The sequence below is a fragment of the Sclerotinia sclerotiorum genome, genomic scaffold (assembly GCF_000146945.2).
Source record: "Sclerotinia sclerotiorum 1980 UF-70 scaffold_31 genomic scaffold, whole genome shotgun sequence".
Lineage (NCBI taxonomy): Eukaryota > Fungi > Ascomycota > Leotiomycetes > Helotiales > Sclerotiniaceae > Sclerotinia > Sclerotinia sclerotiorum.
In genome coordinates, this window is record NW_001820805.1 from 164,516 (window position 1) to 176,574 (window position 12,059).

At 41.4% G+C, this 12,059-nt stretch overlaps 3 protein-coding genes across 3 annotated transcripts in view; all 3 read left to right on the forward strand.

The window, feature by feature from the left end:
* SS1G_14275 (predicted protein) overlaps positions 1-337 on the forward strand; it is a gene marked incomplete at both ends in the record, with an annotated part of 939 nt that extends 602 nt beyond the window's left edge. Inside the window, 2 exons of the mRNA XM_001584770.1 lie at positions 57-156; positions 330-337. Of these exons, the coding sequence (XP_001584820.1) occupies positions 57-156; positions 330-337 (108 nt within the window). The remainder of the gene's footprint in view (positions 1-56; positions 157-329) is intronic.
* Positions 338-2,057: 1,720 nt separating this feature from the next.
* SS1G_14276 (hypothetical protein) lies at positions 2,058-6,857 on the forward strand (the record flags this gene model as incomplete). The annotated part of the gene is made up of 3 exons (XM_001584771.1): positions 2,058-2,091; positions 2,190-5,032; positions 5,079-6,857. 3 exons carry the CDS (start codon positions 2,058-2,060, stop codon positions 6,855-6,857), a joined length of 4,656 nt encoding a protein of 1,551 aa, XP_001584821.1.
* A 527-nt stretch (positions 6,858-7,384) lies between these two features.
* SS1G_14277 (hypothetical protein) lies at positions 7,385-9,979 on the forward strand (the record flags this gene model as incomplete). Its single annotated transcript, XM_001584772.1, has 9 exons — positions 7,385-7,390; positions 7,562-7,721; positions 7,856-8,266; positions 8,340-8,397; positions 8,560-8,722; positions 8,771-8,867; positions 8,934-9,234; positions 9,290-9,672; positions 9,741-9,979. The coding sequence occupies 9 exons, from the start codon at positions 7,385-7,387 to the stop codon at positions 9,977-9,979; spliced, it is 1,818 nt and encodes a 605-aa protein (XP_001584822.1).
* Between the last annotated feature and the right edge of the window lie 2,080 nt (positions 9,980-12,059).

A 12,059-nucleotide genomic window follows, 5' to 3' on the forward strand; every position in this document is an offset into this window, starting at 1 on the left:
CCTAAATATTGGGGGGGACAGTGATAGCCGGCTATGAGAGGAGTGTTTATATCTAGTTCACTGATGGCGTTGGAGCAGTCGGTGGCCGTTATGAAGATGGCTGTTTAGGGGGCTTGGAAGGCGACATAGAAGATCTCGAAGAAGCGGATAATTTCAGTAATACCTAGGACTCGATCCCCGGGAAGTCAGTCATCACCTATACAGAAACTCTCTTAGTAGGAAATAAGGAGGCAAAGCTGTGTAGTAGAATGAACAGGGCACAGGAAATGGAATGTTTATATAAATGAGGACATCGTAGCCATGAAAAATCATGCTTACGTCCGATGTAGGTTGTTGAATTGGAAGTATGCAGAGTAATTACAGGCGTTGTTTCATTAGCAGGGTCAAGGGATAAAGGATGTGAGTATCGAGAGGTTCGATGAGCAGTTGGCCATTGGAACGAATGACAATGTTTTCTGCCCAGGTTCCTTCCCGAAAGATGGGAGCTCAATGAAAGGGAAAGAGAGAGAAACGGTTGAAGGTTTTGTCACACTAGCGACAGAGAGAAGGCTTGTGGTCAAGAGACCTATAGAATGAGAAACACATCTCATCTTATGAATCATGAAAGGATGTCAGAAAGGCCGAAGTTACAACAATTCAATGATGATCCGTTGCATCGGTAGGATATACTCGAATTGATAATTTTCACAAATCTACATTATGATCGCCAATAGTAACACCATGAGTTTTGGATTACAGTTGATCAGCTAATGTGATACCAACCAATACATCTAAGGTAACCTGAAGGTGGTATATCGCTCCTGATATAAAGTGGCAAAGGGGGACTCCCGCAATAAGGATGGATAATCATAGATTGCAGGGTCCGATCATTATTCAGCAGTAAACACATATAACTTGAAGTTATCTTGGATTTTGGACTGCAATGGTTTTAAGATAGGCGACCTCGAAAGTATGTAAACGACTGTCAAAGACATAAGTGTGCAGTTGAGCAGGGAAAAGTTCAGGAGATTTGATGAACCCGTGGATCCTCTCGCGTCCACCGAGGACACGATCCTCTTTAATCTGCATGATCTCGTGTAACTCAAAATATGAAAGAACAAGATACCTCCAATGAAAGTTCTTGTACGACTTTCCAATTGAGACTTTTAATGCGGAGACTGTTACGTTATGGCGTGACACTATAATATGGAAAGTTGGTCAGAAGAGTCCCTGGTAAACATGGTAGAAATTAGACGTATTGAAAATCGTTTGACGCGATGCAGATACACCTAAGTAGCTGAACATTTGAGATGAGAGAAAGAGACAAGCGAAGGATTGGCTTTCGCATTTCGACTTCAATTTAAAAGAAGCCCCATGCGTTACTCAGTAGACTTGACTACCTTCTCCGATACTTTAATGATTGTCGTAGAGATCCATATCCATATCCATGGTATGGCCCATGGTAGAGATATCAAAGAAAATCTCTTCAAATCTTAACAGATATTCAGCAGCTCGCCGATTGATACATGATATAACGAACGCTGACGAATGTGCAACAAACATTTCGACGTTTGATAGAATATGGTGTCCACTTGGATCTTAGATAAATTCACCTGGAATTGGTGGTCGTGACATCGTCATTGATAAAGCCCCCAAAACCATACAGGACGGCATGATTCTCCTCCATCATTAACTACCCAAAGTCTATGGATTGTTCAGCTCAAATAGACGTTATGCCACTAAGCATACATTACAGAGAACCATTCTCTAAATAGGTCATTTACATGATCTCTGAAATTTGACTTCGCTCTTCTACCTTTTACCTCTCTTTCCGCCACAGTTTGAGTGAAATCAAGCTTCAAAGGTTATACCGCCTTTTAACACGCTAACCAAATAAGAATGGATTCATGGCAGAACGTAAAGGTCCCTGAGCACCGAACAATGTTCACACAGCATACATGAAAGATGCGACGGTATGAATCAGGTGTCATGGTCTTTACTTAACGAATTTTATGATTGATATGATTTATGGGAGTTAGTAGTTAGTAGTGTGTTTCTCATGCTAAAAATAATTAACCATGGAGCAAGCATCATCAAGCTCAAAAGTCACAGGTAACATATTCTCAGAATATTCAATGCGAGTTGCATTTGCTAAACCCATTAAGTTGAATATTTCGATCCTGATAACGTATATCCGCTCCTGTCGCCAGGACTTCTACCTCGACTGCCCCTTCGAAACTTGCACTGGGAATCACACGCTGGTCCCCTCCGTTCCATATCCTCCCTCCATGTCGACCTCATCAAACACAATCCAGACTCCGGTCTAAATGCACCATCAGTGCCCCTTAACTCGAGTACATCCGATCTATCGCGAGTAAGAAGTGCGGACTCTGGCGTCAGCGCAGATGATGGTTTTCGCACACAAGCAATTGGCCAAGCTGGTGTTGACAAGCCTCCGACACTCTATCGATCCAGTACCACAAATTCGGCCGTGAAAGTTCGCAGACATCAAATACCTGGGTTAAGGCAGACGCCTTATTTGAAGATTTTGTTTTTGCGCTGCGATGATAATGATACATATAAGTCTCACGGTCGGAAGCAGGTTCGAGAATGGATAAAGGAGCATACCCCATCATCCGCAAGCAAATCCACTTCGCAGGAAAATCATGACAATTTTGAATATCTCATTGTGCATGTAATCGTCCCGAATACTGCAGCAGCTACGCAGCCTAGAACGAGTGGAAAAAATGCGGATGGTAGTTCGGGGTCCGCAAGTGAAAAATCTACAGCACTTTGGAGAGGCGGTGGATCATCTACGATTCTCGAGAAATTGAGGGCAGATTTCAATGGCTCGACGAAGTCTGGTGTTGATCGGATTGCTCAGATTCGCATCGGTATCAATGATGTTCCATATAACATGCTCCCTCGTGTTGTACCAGCGATCCCTGGCTCATATACCGAAACGCCGCAAGAGAATGAGAATGCTTGGATTGATCTTATTTCGAAGCTCAAATTCTTGATACTGCAGTCTTTTGACATGCGGGTAACCCAGTACGAGGAAAACATTCGGGAAAAGGATAGTCAAAGAAGTTTACCCGGCTGGAACTTCTGTACATTTTTTGTACTTAAAGAAGGACTTGCGAGAGGATTCGAAAGCGTGGGCTTGATTGAAGATGCTTTGGTGGGCTATGATGAGCTTTCTATTGGCTTGGACACCATTGTTAGACATCAAGCCGCTGCAGAGTCCGGAACTCAACACGGTGGTTCTTTTCTGCCCTATACCCAAGAGCTTAGACTCCAGACAGAGCGAGCTAGAGAGGCAATATTGAAAGATATAGGCTTGGAAGGTACAGATTCAGAGATTCCGATTGATCTACATTCCATGGGTGAGGCTTTCGATAAGGAGGAGGATGAGATACCAATTAACGCATCCAAGAAGCGATACCGAGAACTTATTCTTGCGAATGATGTCTCAATATTTGACTTCCGTTGCTATTTATTTGCTCGTCAGTTAACTCTCTTACTGCGATTGGCAAATGCATGGTTTACACAAGAAGAATTACTTGCAAAGTTGAAAGAACAGAGGGAATCAAGCCTACTAGGTGTAGCTGCCAGACTTCCAGCTTCACAACCGTCAGACGATACTGAAAACCTTGCTGTGCTTGGTGAGATCTGTAACCGAGCAATGGAATTTATTCGTGCTATATCAAGTATCATGCGTGAGGATATTTGGAGTGCTTATTTCCAATCTCAAAAAGAAATTTCGTACGAAAAGGCAAAATCAGATTTCAAGTCAGATCCTGTAATGAACCAAGTAATCGAAAATGTTGTTTCCTCTTTCACATTTTCTCTTGCTCAGCAAATACTTGCACAAACTTCAACAAAAGCGTTGCCTATACCACCCTCAACATTGGCGCCTCCTGGTGGTGGTGCCGAACCAAAATCCGCAATCCCCGAACCTAAAACCATGATGCATCCTGCTAGGACGACCTCTCTCGCCCTTCGATCATCATCTCGAGAGCCTCCAAGTCCCGGATTATTTCCTGGAGCTCGAAGAGCTAGCTCACCTGGTCCTAATGCAGGTCCGTCAGCCTTCCTTAAAAACGGGCTGGAAGAACTTGCTGCCCACCGAGCTGAACTCTATTTGCTCTCTCGAAGTGTTCTAGAACATGTTGGTAAACAACGTGAATGGACTACTGGTTGGGAGAATGTAAACAAGCATCAAGCCGAGGATGTGGAAGCCATGGAAGAGGTTAATCTTGACGAGGAGGTGCCATCAGACAAAGACGAAATACTTGTCCCAAGCCAAGTGCCGCCTTCTTTACGCGGCATTGACAGCAAGTGGCTGCGGACAGCACTAGACAATAAAGAAGACTATTATCGCCTGTATGAGACCCTGACCGATAAAGCACTTCGGCATTATACCGTGGCAAATCGCACCCAGTCTGTACAAACCAGCATGGCAGATTTGGCTATCCTTAAATTTCACTTGAAAGACTATGCTGCTGCTGCCTCTTATTTCTATCGCATTACTCCATTCTACGGAGATTCTTCATGGACACAAGTTGAAGTATCACTGCTAGTAATGTACGCTAAGTGCCTTAAGGAGCTGAGTCGTAATGACGAATATGTTAAAGTTGTGCTGAAACTTCTTGCGAGGGTGGCTATGATGGAGAAAGAAAAACTTACCAGAAAGTCAGCCTTTAAATTCGGTTCAATGAGCACTTTTGACGAAGGAGATGTCGTGCTCAGTGATACATATCTAAATGAATTGTTGTTAATAACGCAAACCCTGTCTCGTGACATTCATGTCCCTCTGCAGGATTACTTTAGCAGGATAGAAGTAGATGGGACTCCACAGTATCATAACAGCCAGGATAGTTTTGGATTATATCTTCGACTCCAGTACTTACTGAAAGAGGACTTTAATATCGACAAGGCTAGGGTGAGGATTATCCCGTTGATGGGTGGTCCTGGTCGAGAAATTTGGCTTGAGACAAACGCCGCAATTATGTTTAAAAAAGGATGGAATAAATTATGCGTTCAGAGTAATGTAAGTGAGGGAAATCTGTTAAAATGATAATTTCTGATGGTTATAGATTATAATCCCTGGCTCTTACCAAGTTACTCATGTTATTCTCCATAGTAGCAAGATTGTCATGGAATATTCGCATGATAATATTGGGCATATCGCTACAAGAGACAGTAGCTTTTTCAAATGCCCAAAGCTACTTATTTATCAACGCGCAGAAGCTTTCAATGCCAAGCTCTTCTCTTCTAAGTGCATGTATCTAGACCAAAACCGTTCTCTAGAGATTGAGCTGTCGTCGGGTTGGAATATTGTCACAAATGGCCAACTTCAAATTCGTGCAGCAACAGCTGGGCTGCGGCTTCAAACCAGTGAAGTCAAAGTTATCGACGGAGAAGTCGATATCTCCAAAAAGCGAGAGGCAGGAGTTGTCCATTTTGGTGCAATGGATGCGAAAACTATCGCAAGAATCCGAGTACCATTCAATCTCGAACATGAGGTGAACGAAGTTAGTCTCCGACTCGAATTATCATACACTACGAAAGATGGAGACTTCTTCTTCGCCACAACCTCTTCGGTCTCGATCATGCTTCCATTGGGCGTCAACGTTCAAGATGTATTTAAGCATAGAGCATTGTTTTCTAAGTTCACCATCTCAACATCTACAAATAGCCCACTTCGACTCCTTAGCTCAAAACTTGAAAAGTCCGAAATTTTTGAAGCGCAATGTGGGCTTGGTCTGACAAGTCCTTTGACCATATTTGCCCGTCAACCAGCGTCTCTATTGTACAAAATTATCAAGAGAAGATCGCCCTCCACTCCAACTAGTCGAGGGAAGTCTCACAAGCCGAGAACTTTATCTCTCATATTGCACTATATTTGTCTTGACGAAGAAGTTTATGATGTTGTCGCACAAGTTCTGGGAGAGTTCTTCGAGGGCAATTCCTTACGACCATATACTCGCCTAATACTACCAGTAATCCTCGCGGAGATTCGAACACAGTTTCAAGCATATGATTTTGAAAGGGCAGCCATACTCGGTGAGATACCTACTTCTCCCATTCTCAACATCAGATGGCATGACCACTTTTCGGGTCTGGGCAACTCTATCGAAGAAGATCAAGACACTGCCGTTCTCATTGGAAACATACTCCAGGACTGGCAGAAACAAAACCCTGCCATTATTTTGCCGCCTCTTTCTATCGATAGTGATGCCATCTCGAAAAGCCGATCTATCGTAATACCCGTAGATGTTCCTTCAGTAACGGTGGTGCATACTGCAGATCTAAGGCTGCTTCAAACAGCATCCATAGCATCTAGTTGTGCTGTAGCAGCAGCGAACGAACCAATACCAGCATCATTACACCTAAAATCGACAAGGAACTGGGATACTGCCTATCAAGATGATGTAGCAAGCCCAGAAGAAGATTTAGAATTCGTATATGAGGTTACAGGTCCGTCAGACACATGGCTTATCGGTGGTAAACGAAAAGGTCACTTTAAAGTGCCTAGAAGGATAGATGGCAAGAATAATAAGTTGACTTATCCTATTGTATTGATTCCCCTTCGAGAAGGGTTCTTACAATATCCTACGGTCGAAATCAAAGCACTTCCTAGCACTAGAGGTGTCAGGCCAGGATCATCAGGTGGCGGAGAGGAAAGTGTTAAGAATAAGTCACGCCCTGTCACTTGCGAGACTGACAGCAAGAATACGGGCGAAACCATTCGAATCATAAGTGATGCTAGGAAGACGACCATGAGTCTAGATGCTAGTGGACCGCAAGGAGGTGCTTGGTTGTTGGAGAGTGAGAGAAGACCAGCAGGAGCTGGAGGTATTGTGATAGACTGAAGGTCTTACCTTGATCTGATAATTTTGGAGCAATGAAGTTTGAATGTACATAATCACTCGTGATGGATAGTAGGGTCTGACTGAATGTCCTTGATGCATTGATAAGTGAGTGAGGGATTAAATCAATACTGCTTGTTAAGTGGCAAATAAAAAACATAAATGATTGATTGATTAGCCTTTCGCCTTTGTGGGTCAGATTGGGAGTACCGAGGAGAGCAGTGGAAGAGAAGGGAACTTTCCCATCTCAAATAGGTTGACTACCGGTAGTCAGATTACCTAAGTAACGGGAACTAAGACTACAATAAGCAGCAGAAAAGCGGAAAAGCGGGTGGCACAGTCCCCACGGTCCCTTTCCATAGAATGTTTGCGGGATTCAAGAGAATCAGATTATCATAAATCAAATAGATTTTCCCCTAAAAAAGCATGCATCTCGTCCTACATAACTTGGTTTTATATGATAGATTTCCTACCACAGATTTTCTACAATAGGAAATAAAAACCGAGTATCGTAGTATCGAAGGAATTCGATGACAGTAAGAGTGACATTCTTATCGGACTTTTATCTTCATCTTATCGACACGCAGACCTCGTCCCGTATTAACTTGACTTCAAATTCATGAATATTGACCAATCGACGACTGGATTCGCTACAGTAATCACTTAAACCTTGTGTAATGCGGCTTTCCTAATAAGGAAGTGATTAGTCCCTGGTCCCCGCATTAGATCTCATCGCAGCTCGTGATTCGATTAAATCTACGACGGCCAAGATCCCCGTATCACCTACTACAGTAGTAACCTTGGTTGCTCTTACCATTGTGCTGACCATCAAAGTATCTTACAGAGATTTTTTGATTTTTTTGAAAGGTAAGTTGCCTCGTCCCTCCCTCTCTCTTTCCTACTTTTCGTTTTCCTCTCCTCCTCTCCTATTTTCTTCCTCTTAGTCCTATTTTTCTCAATCATATTAAGAGGACTAACACTCATTATGGGAGAAAAGTCAGGTCCGGTGACAAGTTATCCTGAGGAGTCTGGAGCTCGAGGACCAACCGCAGGATATGGGGAAAAAGATCTTCCACCTTACAATGGTGATGATAGCCAGTCTGAAGGACTAGTCCTCGAAAATGTCGACGGTCTCAAACGTCGACTTTCCGGGAGACAAATTCAAATGGTCACGATTGGCGGTTCAATTGGTACAGCCTTATTCGTATCCATTGGATCGGGGCTTACACAAGGTGGACCGGGATCTTTATTCATTGCTTTCATCTTATACAGTTGTTTTCTTGGATTAGTAAACAACTGTATGGCCGAGATGTCCATTTTCATGCCGGTCAGTGGGAGTTTTGTGAGGATGGGGAGTAAATGGGTTGACGAAGCCTTTGGGTTTATGTTGGGGTGGAATTTCTTCCTTTATGGTAAGTAGGATTCAATGGGCCGAGAGAAGTTGTGAATTGTGTGGATGAGATTCTAATAAGCATCTGAATCTAGAAGCTATATTGATTCCGTGGGAGATTAGCGCATTGAATTTGGTGTTGACCTTTTGGAGGTATGTATCTCCAGCTCGTTCCTCAATCAATAGCCACATTCGAGTACATCTGACGCATTGAACAGCGATAATATACCCTTAGCAGCAGTCTGCGCAGGATGCATCTTTCTCTATGGGTAAGCTTCCACTCCCAATCCCATGTCCAATTTCTGACTTCAGTAGTATCATCAACCTCTTTGCTGTTAAGTGGTATGGAGAGAGTGAATTTTGGCTTTCTGGTGGCAAGGTGGTGTTAATAGCTATGATATTTTCCTTCACATTCATTACAATGGTGGGAGGAAATCCAAAACATGATGCTTATGGATTCCGTTACTGGAAAGAACCTGTAAGTCACACACTTTTCTCGGCTTTCTTTCATACTAATCAATGATAGGGTGCTTTTGCCGAATATGTCACCACGGGGACTTTGGGAAGATTTGAAGGATTTCTCGCCGCATTATGGAAAGCCGCATTCACCATTGTTGGTCCCGGTATGTTAAATCGTGCCACAATTATACCCTCAATTCATAGGCATTGTCACTCTAACACTACTCTAGAATACATTGCCATGATGTCAGGAGAAGCCTCTCATCCAAGAAAAAATCTCAAACGAGCTTTCAAGACAATTTACTGGAGGTTTGGTGTTTTCTTCATCGGAGGAGCCCTAGCATGCGGAATAGTCTTACCATACAACGATAAGAAATTAATAGCTATCCTTTCAAGTGGTGGCTCAGAAACTGGAACCGCAGCTTCAAGTCCTTATGTCATTGCCATGCAAAATCTAGGAATTGGTGTGCTACCGCATATCACAAATGCGTTACTTGTGACGAGTATATTTTCCGCTGGTAACTCTTATGTGTATGTTGCTCATTCTGGTTTAATAATATATTGAAAGATACTGATTTTGCCAAAGGTATTGCGCATGTCGTACGTTATACAGTCTCTCACTCGACGGTCACGCCCCACGTTTCCTCCGAAAATGTACCAAATCTGGTGTTCCAATCTATTGTTTTTGCGTTACCATGATCTTTCCATTTTTAAGTTTCCTTGCCGTAGGTAGTAGTTCGGCACAAGTCATCACTTGGCTTGCGAACCTTACCGAAGCTTCGCAAATCATAGATTATATTTGCATGTGTACTATCTATATATTTTTCTACCGAGCATTGAAGGTACAAGGTATTGATAGAAGCACTTTACCATATGTAGGTTGGTATCAACCTTATTGTGCGTGGGCTGGTCTCGCAGCAATGATCTTTACTGTGGGATGTTATGGATATACTACATTTTTGCCTGGATGTGAGTTCTTTTTGTTCCATTTTTCTGTAATACCTCTATTAATAAAGTACAAAACTGACCAAAAACAGGGTGGGATACCGGAACATTCTTCTCCTACTATACCATGGTATTCGTCTGCCCAATTCTATACATAGGATGGAAAGTCCTCAAGAAGACCAAGTTTGTCAAGCCAGAAGAGGCAGATCTTGTCTGGGAAAGACCAATTATCGATGCTTATGAAGCGAGTGTAGCGGAAAAACATATATCATTTTGGGGGGAAGTCAAAATTATGATGGGTTTTGGAAAGATGGAAGAGCATCTGGAGTGATGCATTCATGATAATGGTACTCGAGTAGTGTCGTGGGGATAGATGAGAATTGTGATCTGGGATCGTTACCTAAAATTTACCGTTAGAGTAAGAGGGATAACTTTGTATATTCCATTGAAGTGTCCTATGAAAATACTATTACTTGAATATATATTTGGGGAATATTATCTGAGGGTTTTACATTATTATATGTATTTTTATTAGTAGACATTGTATAATACTTTCAAAGTATATTCAAATCTATTTATCATTTATAAGATAACTGTCACGAACCACGACTAATATTATACAGTAAAAACAAGTACGGAGGTTTAGGCTATTGTTTACCGCGGTTCCCTTATCGATAAGGAATCCTAGGACAAGTGTCCTAGGATAAAATGTGTCCCAGGATAATAATTATCCTAGGACAAAACGATTAAGCAATCATGAAGGCATAGGACTAGTGTCCTAGGACGTTATGCGTCTCAGGATAAAGTATCCTAGGATAATATATGTCCCAGGACAATTATCCTGAGAGCTATATTATCCCAGGATAAGAATTGTCCTAGGATTAGTATTTTAAGACCAATAAGAAATCACGTGATGTAATAGCTTTGCTAGCCAGCTAGCATAGTTAGCATTTAGGGAAACGATGAGTATATAATTAGAATAGTTTCATAGTTTAGGAGCTTCGTGCTTAACTTAGTTATCAATTAGTTTATCTACATTCTATTTGATCTAGTAACGAATTCACTTCCAAGTGAATACCATGTTACGAGGTTTGCCGTCTAGATCACGTGGAAGTGCTCTAGGCTCTCGAGGTGGTTTATAACTAGGCGTCAAGCAGGGACTTAAGTAATGACAATAATAATATGCAATTCGTAACTAATAGTAGAGTATACTAAATGATTGATCTTGAGCACGAAGCTCTATACAAAAGAAATCCATCTTGATTATATAGACCTTCATGCTTCTATGATCACTGGTGATCCTTCATGATCACTACTGATCACTTGTAATCACGTGCCTTGGTCATGTAATGGTAGTTGTGTAGCCCGTCGTAACATACCAGTGATAAAGCCTTAACCCACAACTACCAACCAGACGAAACCTTAGGCAGCCGCTGCCTCCAGTACAGTATCGTTACAATAACATAGTTCAATTTCTCAAAACAAAGATTATAAATCATAAATTTATAAACTAATATTTTTTTAAAGAAAAATTAATATTGTTACGTCCAAAACGATTAGTATGTCACATGACCATAAAACATGTGATGGAACGGTGAGGAACGAACGTTCCTAGGAACAACCAGGAACGCTCGTTCCCAGGAACGACGATTCCTAGTTAACCATAGGCACGAAGGACTATATAATCAAGATGGATTTCTTTTGTATAGAGCTTCGTGCTCAAGATCAATCATTTAGTATACTCTACTATTAATTACGAATTGCATTATTGTCATTACTTTAAGTCCCTGCTTGACGTCTAGTTATAAACCACCTCGAGAGCCTAGAGCACTTCCACATGATCTAGACGGCAAACCTCGTAACACTAGACGGCAAACCTCGTAACATTTATAAATAATCTTATTTTTATCAATTTCAGTATTAATTAATTTACTTCACAATTTAATTCATTTTAAAATAAAATAATTTCAAAATATTAAAATTATATTAAATGTGACGCCTCACACCTCCGGGTCACGTGGCATGCCCCGTTTGTATTTAATCATAGGAAAACTCTCTACTCTTGTTTTCCTTCTTCTTTTCTCCTTAGCTTAGTATTTTCTAATACAAGATACTTTACCCAGTATTCTTGAGTGTGACATTAAAACATTCAAAAAAAAAACAATATAAAAATTTATATTTAAAATTGATATATATTCTAAAGATCTAATATTTAACAATAATTGGTATTTTTTTAAGGAATAAATGTATAAGGCTAGACAATTTGCTTTTGCCGTGTTAGGTCACGTACCATACAAGAGGACGAAATTTGAGGGATGAGTTCTCGATAACGTGTTATATACATGCATACTAGAGAGAAAGGTGACTCCATTAAATAAGTAGCGCCTCTTCCAACCAATTAACAGTACCCA